This window comes from Arabidopsis thaliana, chromosome 4, assembly GCF_000001735.4.
Source record: "Arabidopsis thaliana chromosome 4, partial sequence".
Lineage (NCBI taxonomy): Eukaryota > Viridiplantae > Streptophyta > Magnoliopsida > Brassicales > Brassicaceae > Arabidopsis > Arabidopsis thaliana.
The window spans coordinates 5,601,408-5,615,919 of NC_003075.7; the positions used below are offsets into that span (position 1 = coordinate 5,601,408).

The 14,512-nt window shown below is 31.2% G+C and overlaps 3 protein-coding genes across 3 annotated transcripts; 2 read left to right on the forward strand and 1 right to left on the reverse strand.

The window, feature by feature from the left end:
• The first annotated feature begins 2,697 nt into the window (after positions 1-2,697).
• On the forward strand, positions 2,698-6,883 carry AT4G08780 (Peroxidase superfamily protein). Its single transcript, NM_116948.2, has 4 exons — positions 2,698-2,952; positions 5,803-5,994; positions 6,074-6,242; positions 6,323-6,883. The coding sequence occupies exons 1-4, from the start codon at positions 2,746-2,748 to the stop codon at positions 6,793-6,795; spliced, it is 1,041 nt and encodes a 346-aa protein (NP_192618.1). The 5' UTR covers positions 2,698-2,745; the 3' UTR covers positions 6,796-6,883.
• Positions 6,741-9,808, reverse strand: AT4G08790 (Nitrilase/cyanide hydratase and apolipoprotein N-acyltransferase family protein). Its single transcript, NM_116949.4, has 9 exons — positions 9,526-9,808; positions 8,816-8,952; positions 8,608-8,733; positions 8,418-8,476; positions 7,918-8,030; positions 7,580-7,672; positions 7,384-7,486; positions 7,197-7,279; positions 6,741-7,105 (listed from the first exon to the last, which is right to left on the reverse strand). The coding sequence occupies exons 1-9, from the start codon at positions 9,709-9,711 to the stop codon at positions 7,082-7,084; spliced, it is 924 nt and encodes a 307-aa protein (NP_567340.1). The 5' UTR covers positions 9,712-9,808; the 3' UTR covers positions 6,741-7,081.
• A 2,918-nt stretch (positions 9,809-12,726) lies between these two features.
• Positions 12,727-14,512, forward strand: AT4G08800 (Protein kinase superfamily protein; the record flags this gene model as incomplete). The annotated part of the gene is made up of 12 exons (NM_116950.1): positions 12,727-12,802; positions 12,912-12,952; positions 13,048-13,117; positions 13,192-13,220; positions 13,299-13,340; positions 13,428-13,518; positions 13,601-13,658; positions 13,734-13,795; positions 13,879-13,942; positions 14,020-14,104; positions 14,184-14,310; positions 14,400-14,512. The coding sequence occupies 12 exons, from the start codon at positions 12,727-12,729 to the stop codon at positions 14,510-14,512; spliced, it is 858 nt and encodes a 285-aa protein (NP_192620.1).

Genomic DNA, 14,512 nt, shown 5'->3' on the forward strand with positions numbered 1-14,512 from the left:
CATGTAACACACGACGAATATTTGATATTTAGTAGTTAAACCATTTGGTTACTGAAAATATAGAGATTTTAGAGGATACTGATCTGCGTTAGAAAGGATCTGCTCTCCAAAAGAACGTTAATTTTATTTAGTCTTGGAGAGATATACGAGTAACGGTTTCTGAGCATCCTAACTATTAAAAAAATTGAATCATGTGTCTAAAAGTGAAGAAAACACATAGAAAGAAGCAAAGTGCATGTCTTTACTTATATTGGTTTTGTTAGGCAAGAATATAAATATGAATTGAAATTGTAAAGATGAAAATGCAAAAAGTTCTTAGAAAATGGGGAATTAAAAAAAACTTAGTGCTAGCACATATCAATACAAAAACAAAACATGTGCTAGCACTAAGTTTTTTTTAATTCCCCATTTTCTAAGAACTTTTTGCATTTTCCACATAAACTCATCTATATTGATTATTAAAAGACGACTGAAGTTGATGACCTAGTGGCAAGTCCTTCGTCGTATGACACAAAAAGTCCTAGATTCGAACCAAAAAAAGAGGACAATGGAGTGGTTGAGAGACCCACGAGACTAATAATGAAATGAAAGAAAGTTTCATGGTTTGACAAAAGCAAGCCGGGTGCTAGTCAAACCAAAGAGGCTGCTAGTGATATCATTCGTCAAACCAAGGGGGCTGCTGTAATATGTGAGATTTGGTACTTAGTAGTTGAATCATAGATATATTAATTAATTGAAAGTACTTACAAGAAACTTTCACTACAAAAACATTATTCGTAAACTAAAGAGAAGAAAAAATAACATTTTTTCTTTGTTTTGGTAAATGATTTATGTTAATAGAGTGTTTTCTGGTAATTCTAATTAAACTAATTAGAATAATCTAACTTTTACCCTATTACAGTGTGCATTTTTTTGTTCCGTTTTTTTTATCAACAATATTTAACATAGAATCCAACTACAACGTATATATAAACAATAAATTTGGAATTCCATGATATATATACCCTTGTATCGAAAAGAAAAATCCATGAAAACTATACTAACTATTATCTTTAAAATACACAATCTTTTTTCTTGCACTTTCAGAATAATACGCCAAACAGTTGAAAGACATTAACAAAACGTTAAATCTCATACATTTTTTCAATTTAAAAATTTATACTAACTATTAATCAAAAAATTGTGAGTGTCTACCAGCATTTCAGACCTTGGCATTATCACCAATACTAATAGTTCCGGAAGTTTTTCTATTTTCTTGGGTCTATGTAAAGATAAATTATTGACTTTGGAGAACACTTTTTTTGGGTTCTTTAGTTCTAATTTTTCTTGGATCGTACGGTATATTTAGAAATCACGGAATGAAAAACTTCACGAGAATATTAATCGAGATCCAAGGAACATTCTCCCATTAACGGAAAACGAAGCCAATGTTTAGACGTTAGCTCAATTGGAGCCAATGGCAGTTAAATCGGTTAATATAAATCCTTCAGGATATCATTGTTTCATTGATTACTCCTGTAAAGAAACTGATAAGTTTTTGCGCATGGGATGGTTTTATACATTATCAAATACGGACATCCAACCATGGGTGTTGCCAACCTACGTAGAAGTTTCACATGTCTACACACAAAAGTGGAAGCATTTGTCTAGGTAATAAGATGTATGATTGGCCAAAACAAACGAAAAATGACGTTCTATACAAATTACTCAGATCTAGTGAAAATGGTAACTAATAAAATTGTCGATAAAAAAAAAACAAAAAATAAAAACAAAGAAAAAAAAACAAAAACAAAAAATTATACTAAAATTAAATTTACCCACATATACCATTAATTAAAGCATTACCTCGAATAGTAATAACGCCAAAAACAAAGGAATGTCGTCTCCTCACACTCTTTCGCTCCTCATTCCTTCTCTAAACATCTCCTATTCTCTCTTGACACCGTTGATTCCAAATCGAGTAGCTAGAATATAGTCACCGCTTTTTATGTGTGTTTGTCACTTTCAAACATCAAGTTCGTCATCACGGTATAATTATACCAAAACTATAAGCTTTCGTTACGTTACTATACATACCCGAACTCAAGTTTTTTCATGTTCATACCCAAAATTGTAGATAATGTCGAAAATCTACATTGATCGATCGTCAAATCATTATCAAACCATAAACAATGCCAAGTCATCTCCTGAGTCACATATATATGATGCGTCTAGCTAGAGCATTGTTGTTACTATGTTGCATAAAAACGGTCGGTTCAATTCTTCATTCTTCTCTTCTACTAATGTTGTTTTGCTCAATTTCTTACTCTAAACACCTAGTTTTACAAAAGAGGTCTAGTAACCTGTTAACACTAAAAAAAAACATCCACAACTCTATGTTTTTCTTCTCAAGTCAAACACTCTTGAACATTGTTACTACTATGCTTCTTATTAGACATTCCAAGAAAAATTTAATTATCACTTGTATAGCATAGGAATCAAATTGAGCATTGACAATTAAAGTGTTGTAGACTTTAAAACCTAGTAGCCGAAAGAAAAAAAACAGATGCTTTAAACCACTTTGTACAATTCCATATGTAATAGACTATTAACGTATACACTACTTGAATAAAAATATCTCATAATCCACAAAAGTAAAAGCCGCCAAGCTAGATTATTCTGCCTATATAAGGAATCGTTACGAAGAAACCTAAATTCACTCATATCTAACCATAACCAAAAACATTCTCTTAGAGAGCAAAGAAAATGCATTCCTCTTTGATAAAATTGGGATTTCTTCTTCTCCTTCTTCAGGTCTCATTGTCTCATGCTCAACTAAGCCCTTCCTTTTACGATAAAACATGTCCGCAAGTCTTTGATATTGTAACCAATACCATTGTCAATGCGCTGAGATCAGACCCTCGCATCGCTGCAAGCATCCTTCGTCTTCATTTCCACGACTGCTTTGTTAATGTAAGATACCACCAGATTCGATATATTCATGTATATATTAAGTACTCTTTTGGTTCTTTGATGGTTTTATCCTAAAAAGTGAGAATGCTTTACGGATATAATCATATATATGAAAGTTGGCCAACTCTCTCCATTTGGGTGACACATCATCACACAAGAAAATGACATGTGTCATTTTACATTAATTATAAAAAAAAAATTAGTACAACTAATTGAGGAAAAATCAAAAGTCTTTTGTTGTGTAAATTCTCTATTAATCTCACTCTTAAATGAATTTTCTAAAAACACTCAATAAATAAAAAATCATAACAATGTATAAAGTACTACTTTCATTCTATTCTAATTATTTTTTTAATTTTTTTTATCAATAGTTATTAATCCATAATGGCTAAAATTTACTTATGTTGTAGTTTAGATGTTTGCTACCTAACCTCATATTAATTTAGTAATTTTAGTTGGATATTTTCTTATTATTACGTTATGTGATTATGATTTATCATATGACCTTCTTTCTGTTTATTTTTGTGCGTTCTAATAACTTCGTAACATTGATATACAATTTTTTCACGTAGTGGTCATCTGAGACATTAGACATACCCACACAAAAACACGAGACTCTATATGGCTATATGAAAGGGAAGAGAATTAAAGTGTTGACTTAATTTACTAGCATATCATGATGTGGTTGGTGTAGTAGATGACAAAAGAATATATGGAATAAAAAATTGTTTGTTACAATTAAGTTAGGCAAGTTTCAAAATACATAAGTAATATAACTACATATTAATATATCATATAATGTTGTTGTGTGTGTTCATGATAGTGAAATATTTGAATAATAGGTATATAAATATTTATATTATAATAAAATTGATATTTCGAATTATAGATAAATTTAATCATAGAAAATTATAACTATATAAAATATATATGAATTTATTAATTACACATTAACATACACACACAAATGAACATCAAAATCAACAAAAGACTATAATCATATATTCCGACAATTTTAAAAACAAAAACCCATGCGTAGCATGAGTGTTCATTTAGAATAACGAATTAACTAATAATAACAAATACGCAGGTAATATTATAAACATTGTATATATAAAGATCATAAGTTTATATATTATCTATATGTGGTGTAATCATATGTATAAAAGTTGGTCAACTCTCTTCATATGAATGACACATCATCACTTAGTTTTTGCCTAATGTCCACTTAATAATTAATGTAAGTTAATGGTTTATGGTGATTTATTATTTAATTGTATATATTATAAAATTTTACATAATTAATTGTATCAAGAATAATTTTCTTTTATTTTGTATATCTTTTTCTTAAATTAAATTATTTAATTGATTTTCTCATACTCTTGGATATTTTTCCCTAATTTTTATAATTTTAAGTCAAAATATGATTAAATAATTGTATAGTGGATTAGCTCATAGTTTTTGTAGTTTGTTCTTTTTCTATATAATATATGAAAAATGGTGAGAAGTACTTGAGAATTCTATCATCAAATTCTTGGACTCAAATCCTCTACCATTTTGTCTTATTGTTTTGGTTTAAGGTTAACACAGATGAAAAAAAATTCTGAAAATAATGTTTACTGAGAAAAGATTTTGTAAGGAATCTAAATGCAAAATGCAAAAACAAATGTTGATTTATGGAGCTTAGTATCAAATAGGATTTTTGTCTTCTTGCCTATTAAAAAACTAACCTAAAATCTTACATTTAAATACTTTTAAATTACGAAATATAAAGTGAAAGCCCGCACGTATTGCGGGTACTCATCTAGTTAACTTGAAATAAGGATAGACATTTCGGTTAGTTCATTTAATGTCTAATTAATTAATTAACTTGAAATAAAGATAGATTAATTATATAATAAAAAAACTGAATATTGATACAGTTATTATCGTCACAATAAAACAATATTCAGTCACAATAATTTTTTTATGACGAAAGTGAAACGTATTTTAGAATGTCACAATAAAATCGTCACAAATCCATAAAGGTCTTAAAAAGATCACAAGACGATTAACAACAGTAACAATTCGTCATTGATTGTGACGACGTTAATATAGTCGAATAAACAGACACAGTTCGTGACGCACGATACTGTCATAATTTTTGTCACAATTTTTTCGTAAAAATATTTGATTTCTTTTTGTCTTAATAAGATACTTAAAACTATAGATTTCTTTTGATTGTTTGGTTTTGAAATTTTGGCTTTCTTTTGGTTGATTAAAACAATAGGAAAAAAAAAACAGAAGTTAAATAAAAATTCAAAGTAACAAAAAAAGTTATTTCTACATCTGAAAATTTATGCGTTTTTGGATAAATTATCTTTTTGGAAGTTTGATTTTGTTTGTTTTGACTATTTTTTGGTTCAATTTGGAGTGGCTATTATTTTCTATGGACCAACCAAACCACTTCTTACGGAAATTGAGATGACTATTTTATTATTACAACTCTATATAGATATTCCAGTGCTGTCTTATCTCAAGTGTCAGATTTTGTCGTCAAAGTAAAGTCAAAGATAAAATTCTCTTCGATTATTAGATAATAATTAGTGAACTCGTATCACAAAAAACAAATAGTGAACTCATATTTTTCTTTTTTGGATTATTAGATTACATAGATGTCTTTGATCAACAAAAAAAAAATTACGTAGATGTTGTGGCGTAGTATAGTAGCGCATTAATAACTAGATTTACTATTTTTCTTGCGGTAAAAAGAGAAAAACAAATCAGTAGATGCAGGTAAAATATATCTATGTGGAAGTATTAACTTGATCTAACACTAATTGACAATAAAAATATTTTGTTTGGATAAAGGGATGTGATGCATCGATATTGTTAGACAACACAACATCGTTTAGGACGGAGAAAGATGCGTTTGGGAACGCTAATTCAGCTCGAGGTTTCGATGTAATCGACAAAATGAAGGCTGCCATCGAGAAAGCATGTCCTAGAACCGTTTCATGTGCTGATATGCTCGCCATCGCAGCTAAAGAATCTATCGTTTTGGTATGCATCTTCTACTATGCTATCCAAATGGTTTTTGTAGACCATTTTGTTAATGTTTAACCAAATATGTTTACTTTAGGCGGGAGGTCCTTCATGGATGGTTCCAAATGGAAGAAGAGACAGCTTAAGAGGTTTTATGGATCTTGCTAATGATAACCTTCCAGGTCCATCTTCTACACTTAAACAACTTAAGGATAGATTCAAAAATGTCGGACTCGACCGTTCTTCTGATCTAGTTGCTCTTTCCGGTATGTTATTATCTCATTTGAAACATTTTCATCTTTATAGTTGTAATCACTAATAACTCTATATGACTATATTGGTTTAGGTGGTCACACTTTTGGCAAAAGCCAATGTCAGTTCATAATGGATCGTCTTTACAACTTCGGTGAAACCGGTTTACCCGACCCAACCCTTGATAAATCTTACCTAGCCACACTAAGAAAACAATGTCCACGTAATGGAAACCAGAGTGTCTTGGTAGATTTTGATTTACGTACACCAACACTCTTTGACAACAAATACTATGTGAATCTCAAGGAGAACAAAGGACTTATCCAAAGTGACCAAGAGTTGTTCTCTAGCCCTGATGCTGCAGACACTCTCCCTTTAGTTCGAGCATACGCTGATGGTCAAGGGACATTTTTCGATGCGTTCGTGAAAGCAATAATAAGGATGAGTAGTCTTTCACCTTTAACAGGGAAACAAGGAGAAATAAGATTGAACTGTAGAGTGGTGAATTCGAAATCTAAAATCATGGATGTGGTAGATGATGCTCTTGAATTTGCCAGCTTTATGTGAGGAAATGTTTTTCTCTAACAATAAATAAATCATCAATGTTGTCAAGATGTTTCTTTAACGTTACTTATTTATAATCTATTAAATGTTGTGTACAAATACTACCAAAGAACAACGTGCAACTAAAAGTATAGGTGACAAGCTACTGTCTAAAGCTCAATGATCATCTACACCTAACCAATGATGAAACAATACACCGAAGCAAACAGAGAATGTAGAATTCAAATAAGGTGATATGTTTCTACGCTTGTAACTATATTGGCAACATTTCACAACACCAATGGTTTCATCAGAGATCTATTGAGACTCGTTGCTGCAAAACAAAGAAGATGGATATATAAGACTTCTTTTGATTAACCGTTTGGTCCAACAGAAAAACAAGTTTGTGAAGTCTGTATTTTTACCTTATCTATTGGCATTTTTGTTCTCACTGAGTCAATCAATGAAAAATCAATATCTGCCACGACAATGCCGGTCGAAACACGATCTGCAACAGCAACAGAATCAATCATTTCATTTTGGTAAGAAGAGACTTTTGTGTTTCATAGATCAAGATATAGATGATGCCTTTGATCATTTCAGGATTCTCACCAGGTAACCTTCCAACTACAGTTCCCCACGGATCAATGATCAGTGTGTCACCATAACTTTCTCTTTTCTCATTATGCTTTCCTGCTTGAGCAGCAGCTATGACCTGACGATAAACCAAGCACGGAAATCGAACAGAGACTGTTAATCACAAATGCAATGAGAAGTTAAAGAGGGAGATAAGTGTATAATGACATACATAACATTGAGTTTCAATTGCTCGGGCTCGAAGAAGAATCTCCCAGTGTGCCTCCCCAGTGACCTTGGTGAAAGCTGATGGTACTAGTAAAACCTGCAGAGCATTAAGACAGACATTTTATACTCAAGTCTGTGCTTTTTTTCTGTAGGAACTCAGTTTTATCACATTTTTGTTTCGTCGTTTTTTCGCAGAGTTTCGAAGCGCACGTAATTTAGACCAAACAGGATTTAAGCTTGTGTGATTCTACCAGTTGTTTCCTTGACTGAGTTTCCTAAACAATACTGGTAGATATAAAGTAATAAGACAGGTTCACAATAATTGAATTACATTGGATTTACCTGAGCTTTCTGTTCAAATCTCAGTTGCTGATATATCTTAGGGAACCTCAAATCGTAGCATACAGTAAGGCCTAAGCGCCCGACAGGGCTGTCTACGGAAACAATCTTTGTCCCTGACAAAATACAGGATTTAAGCAGCACATCAGTTCATAGACTTCTTAACTGTGATGGCAGAGGTTGCACTAAAAAACAATCTGTAGAGATTATCAGCGTAATGATGTGACGGAAAAAGTGTTATCGATCATGGATCTCAGTGGTTTCGCGCTTATTATCAGGTTGTGATACAACTTAATGTACTCTAAACATCTTATTAAGACTCAATATTCCACAAACAAATCTTTCTTTACTCTCTTAAATTCATATAACTCAATGCATTTTTCCAAAAGCAAGACGCATAACAGATTTTTTGGAATGGACTACTTTGAATGTTCAGACATTCTATCAAGATTAGATTAGATAAGAACATTCTAGTCAGGAAGATTGTACGAAACAATGTTTACCTGGAACTGTAAAGCTGCTTTCTTTGTACGAGCTTCCACCAGGAACATCAACATCAAACCTTCAAAAACCAGAAGTTGTTCACTTAGTGATTTGGACCATATACAGAATCTAAAGAAACTCAACATTTAAAATCTGTGATAGATATGAACAAATAGTTTTCCAAAATCCAAGGAGAGTCTAATTGTTTACAAATGCATTTTCTGATAAGTGTCTCGGATCATTCCAGCATCATCGATCACAACATGTGTATTACACAAATGAGTATCATCAAATCTCTCTTGAAAACCTCCAAGAGACAACCATATATTTGAATCCCTGCAAACACACAACATATTAAAAAGGCTAAGCAATGCCTAGGAAACAACTCAGTGTACATAAGCAAAATAATATCGTTTACCTGGCGAGAGAGCAATACCGTTCCATCACTGGGCCATCTAATGGTTCAGCAATTTTCACACTCTCTCCTTCCTTATCTCCCACAAAAGAGAAGTTCTCAGGGAAGCAAATCAGCTTTGCACCAGCCAATGCTGCTTCCTTTTAAACAGTTACACATACTCAAAGATTAATAAAACACTAAACATAGTAAAATTCGGATAAAAATCTAGACTTAAAATTTCATTCACTTGAGAAAGTACTAATCTTCTTACTTTACTTCAAAAATTCTTCATACACTAGTAATCTCAGAGATTTAAAAGACTAACAAAGTTGTAAATTTCACATAAAAATCGAGACTTTCAAATTTCATTCACTTGAGAAAGTACTAATCTTCTTACTTTACTTCAATAATCTTCATAAACTAGTAATCTCAGAGAGTAAAAAGACTAACAAAAGTAGTAAAATTTCTGATAAAAATAGAGACTTTCAAATTTCATTCACTAAAGAAAGTACTAATCTTCTTTCTTCACTTCACAAAATCTTCATAAAGTTTTCAACTTTTGGATTTCTACAACTTCAAAACCCCAAAATTGAAACTTTCTGAAGAGTTTTGAAGTAAAGAAAGAAAAAAAGGGTTGAATCCAAAACATCAAATCTCTAATCAATTGAATCACAAAGTCTAATACGATTTATTGAATTTCGAAATGAAATCTTGAGTTTGGAGAGGATTACTTGAACGAGACGAGAGCAAGTGGCGAAGTTGGTCATTAGATCATTGACCGATGTCATTTGAGCAGCTGCGACACGAACTGTTTTGTTTACAGTGGTGGCCATGGTTAGAGGAATCTGAGAAGAGAGAGTGATGCGTGTGAATAGAGAAGGTTTAGTGAAGTCGAGAGAAACAGAGTAAGCGTTCATCAGCAGCACTCAGTGGCCGGTCTACTTGGGTTTGTTGAGGACGATTAAACCCGTCGGGTCTTCGTCATACGCAAAAAAAAAAAAAAGTTATTTAATTTCTTACATCAAAAATCTATATATAAATAAATAATTTACATAAAAAATTTGGAAGTTGGTAATTTATAAAGCATATTTTTAACAGTAAAAATATAAGTCATAAAAATTTACTCTATATATTGTGAGTCTATGTATATTCTAATTTTATTTTCATCGGTGAATTAAATTGGTTTACCAGTATAAATGTTTAAAATTAGTATTAATCAGTCTTATCGTCGAGTTTAATGTTTTTATTAATAGGATATCATTTTGAATAAACGAAAAAAAGACGTGCTAATTATTAAAATTGTAAAATATGATTTAGTTGGTCCCAATTTGGTGTTAAAAAAAAAAAATTAGTTGGTCCCAATCCCCGTTCTAAAAATTTTCGTTTAATCCGATTAATCTCAGTTTAGTCGCTAGATTGACCTTATCCGCTTCGATTAATGACTAATCCTTTTAAAAATTAATTATTTATTATTTTTTGTTTAATCCGATTTCTTTCTGATTAATCTTTACCTAATCTTATATATTCTTGATTATTTTTTAATTGTAAGTACAAAACAATTTATCTTTTTGTTATTCAGTCATTAGTTTTAGAGTTTATGATGTAATTAATTTAAGTTCGAAATTTTAATAAAAATCCTAAATTTTGTCTTAAAAATAAAGTTTTATGTATTTACTATCGTTTTGAAAACAATATTAGATTATTATATTTTAAAACAATAAAATAACCTCAAAAGTTTGGGAGATTTGCAAAACTACCCTTTTTTTACTACCTTTTGCAACAATACCCTATTGTTCATTTTTAAAAATATCTCTTCCCTTGAACAGAATGACCAAATTACCCTCATCTAATAAGAACATGTAATTGGAAACTGAAAGTTTCCCGCCAAATTTTTGGCGCCAAAATTTATTTTTCCCGCCAAAAAAAAATTTCCGCCAAAAAAAAAAATTCCCGCCAAAATTTTTTCTCGTAATTTTTTTTTCCCAGCCAGAAAAATGCTTTTAAAAATCCTTGTACATTTTTTAAAAACTCTTTTAAAAACGTTGTAAAGTTTTTTAAAAGCTTTGATAGTTGCTAAAAACCCTTGTAAATCATTTTAAAATCTCTTAAAATCTTTATAAAGTCTTTAAAAACATAGGTAAATACTTTAAAACCCTTTTTTAAACCTTTGTAAATCATTTTAAAACTTTTTACAAGATTTACAATCGTTTTTAAAGCATAAGTAAGTGGCATTGAATGATTTACAAAGGATTTTAAAAGCTTATAAAAGGGTAAAACATGATTTACAATCGTTTTAAAGCATAAGTAAGTGGCATAGAATGATTTACAAGTGATTTAAAAAGTGTTTATATGGTTTACAATCGTTTTAAAGCATAAGTAAGTGGCATTGAATGATTTACAAGGGATTTTAAAAGGGGTTAACATGATTTACAATCGTTTTTAAAGCATAAGTAAGTGTCAAATAATGATTTACAAGGGATTTTAAAAAAGGTTTGCATGGTTTACAATCGTTTTTAAATAATAGGTAAATGGTATAGAATGATTTACAAAGATTTTAAAAGCTTGTAAAAGGGTAAAACATGATTTACAAGAGTTTTAAAAGGATTTACAAAGATTTTAAACCTTTGTAAATCCTTTTAAAACTCTTATAAAGTCTTTAAAAGCATTTTTTAACTCTTTTTGAACCATTTTAAAATTCTTGTGAACCTTTACAAAAGGATTTAAAAAGATTTTCAAGAGTTTTTAAAGGGTTTTCTTATAATTTCTTTTAAAATCTTTTAAAAACTCTTGTACATCATTTAAAACCCTTTAAAAATCTCTTGTAAATCTTTTAAAACACTTTTAAACCCTTTAAAAATCTTTAAAAAACTCTTGTAAGTCTTTTAAAGCCATTTAAAATCCCTTGTAAATCTTTTAAAACTCTTTTAAAATCTCTTGTAAATCTTTTAAACCCTTTTAAAATCTTTTGTAAATATTTTAAACCCTTTTAAAATCTCTTGTAAATCTTTTAAAATATTTTAAAACCCTTTTAAAATCTCTTGTAAATCTATTTCCCGCCAAAAACAAAATTTTACGGGAAAAATGTTTTCGAAAATTTTTTATGGCGGGAAATTTTTTTTTCGAAAATTTTTGGCGGGAAAATTTTGGTGGGAAAATTTTGGCGGGAAATTTTTTTTTCGAAAATTTTTGGCGGGAAAATTTTGGCGGGAAATTTGATTTTGGAATATTTTAGGCGAAAAATATTAATATTTCATTTTGTTAACCTAAATCAATTTACAAATAGGGGTAAAATGGTCATTAAAAATATAAATAGGGTATAAATGAAAATGGTAAATAGAAAAAGGGTAGAACTGAAAAGGGGTAGTGTGAAAAGGGCATTAGAAAGAATTTTTCTAAAGGGAAAGTTTCCCGATTAATCTCTGATTTTAATCCGATTTTCTGATTAATCGCTAGGTCCATATCGAGCGTCCAATTAACGCATAGCCACTTTTTGAACAAGGGTCCCAATGTGGTTTTTGTCATCTATTAGCTATTTTAGTTCTCATGTAAAATAAGTATGAATAATATATATAACAAGTAGGTAACATTATCAGTTTTCCATATTTCATAAATTATATTTTTATTACAAAATGTGTAAATAATTTATTAACATTCTGCATAAACTCTTATAATTTAGGCGCTAGGTCTCTACCAAACGTCTATACTACTGCCTAACGATTGTATAAGCATGGTATGTATGAATTTGTGAACTTCAGAAATTTTACTGAATCTAGAAATAAATATGTAAGAAAAACAAAACTCACCAAAATGTAAATAGAAAAAAAAAATTACGTCGAACAAAAATGGTTAACCTATAAATACATGAGGAAAAATCAGGATTTGGCTCGACAGAGTAGAACAGAAGTTAGGGTTTTTCAATTGGAGTTTTGACGATGGAACTTCGTATCGGGAATAAGTTCCGGCTTGGTCGGAAAATTGGTAGCGGCGCATTCGGAGAGATTTATCTTGGTTCGATTCTCTCTATGCTTTTACCAAAATATTTGATAATATTTTTTCCATGTAACTAGGTCACTTTCTGTTCCAAGTGGTTTAATTTGACGACTTGGTTTGCTTACAGGAACTGATGTTCAAAGTAACGAAGATGTTGCAATTAAGTTTGTGAGTGTTTTAAACTTTGTAGAACTGAGTCGAATCGAACACGTTTTGGTTTGGTTGGATCATGAGAATATTGTTTTTGTTGGCGTGTTGTGTAGGAAAGTGTGAAGACTGTGCATCCACAATTAGCATATGAGTCAAGGATATATAGAGTTCTTCAGAGTGGAAGTATGAAATGGTTTATTTACAGTCTTTGTTAATGGTTATTCATTTTCTTGTTGGTATATGTTTTGTTAATGTAGATGGTATTCCAAACATGAAATGGTATGGCGTCGAGGGGGATTAAAATGTTTTAGTGATGGATTTGCTTGGTGGAAGCCTTGAAGATCTGTTTTGTCATTGCAACAAGAAATTTAGTTTGAAGACAGTTCTCATGCTAGCTGATCAAATGGTAATATATATGCTTTGGATTTGATTCATTGTCACTGTTAATGGTGTTTTGGATTTAACCTACTTGTTTATTAAACATTGTGTTTAGATTAATCGGCTCGAGTTTATCCATTCTAAGTCGTTTCTTCATCGCGATATAAAGCCGGATAATTTTCTTATGGGTAAGGCTGGCAAATCAGGTAATCTTTCTTCATGAACTCTCAACTTTGAGTTTGGGATCTCATGACTATTGTATCATCACTCTCTAGGTCTACATTATAGACTTTGGCTTGGCTAGGAAATATAGAGATAGCTCAAGCTACCGACATATTCCATATAGGTAACAAGGTTTTCTATGTCACATATTCCTCATATTGGTTATTACTGAATGCTTTTTTACGTATGAGTTGTTTAGGGAGAATAAAAGTCTAACTGGGACTCCGGCGTATGCCAGCTTGAACACTCACCTAGGGATCGGTATACTCTTATCGCTATCGCAGATCTTATTCTTTCTTTTCGCGTACTACGTTTTCTTATTTCAATATTTCTAAACTTGGTAGAGCAAAGTCGGAGGGATGATGTAGAATCACTTGGTTATATCCTCATGTACTTCCTCAAAGGAAGGTGAAAATCATGGAGTAACCTCTCTTTATATCCTTCTTCTTGTCTATCATTCCATCTCTTATCCTATTTTATTGTAGTCTCCCATGGAAGGGACTAAAAGCTGGGAATAAGAAACAGAAATATGACAAGATTAGCGAGAAGAAGGTTTCAACTTCCATCGAAGTAAGTTCTTTGTATATGGTGACACATTTAGAAACTTCTATGAGTCTATGTACTTAACTTTGCATCATTGTCTTCGTAGACGTTATGTGAAGGTCATCCAATAGAGTTTGCAACCTACATCCATTACTGCCGCTCGCTTAGGTTCGATGATAAGCCAGACTATGCCTATTTGAAGAGACTGTTCCGCGACCTTTTTATTCGTGAAGGTGATTCATTTTCGATATCTCCTTGTTCCTCTCAGGATATATTAAGTTAATACTTCTGTTGCCACCAATGGAGTATTTGTTTATCTCAGGTTTTCAGTTTGATTTTGTGTTTGACTGGACGGTGTTAAAGCTGCCCGCAATCACAATGCCGAAACCCTCCACCTTGTGCAAATGCACACTCTTGATACTTTCAACTTTTTGA

Coding starts and splice junctions, on each gene's coding strand:
- AT4G08780 (NM_116948.2), top strand. CDS start 2,746: ATGCATTCCTCTTTGATAAAATTGGGATTTCTTCTTCTCCTTCTTCAG. Junction 5,995..6,073: donor CTAAAGAATCTATCGTTTTG/GTATGCATCTTC, acceptor TGTTTACTTTAG/GCGGGAGGTCCTTCATGGAT. Junction 6,243..6,322: donor TGATCTAGTTGCTCTTTCCG/GTATGTTATTAT, acceptor ATATTGGTTTAG/GTGGTCACACTTTTGGCAAA.
- AT4G08790 (NM_116949.4), bottom strand. CDS start 9,711: ATGAACGCTTACTCTGTTTCTCTCGACTTCACTAAACCTTCTCTATTC. Junction 8,477..8,607: donor ACTTATCAGAAAATGCATTT/GTAAACAATTAG, acceptor TGGTTTTTGAAG/GTTTGATGTTGATGTTCCTG. Junction 7,487..7,579: donor CAATTGAAACTCAATGTTAT/GTATGTCATTAT, acceptor GTTTATCGTCAG/GTCATAGCTGCTGCTCAAGC.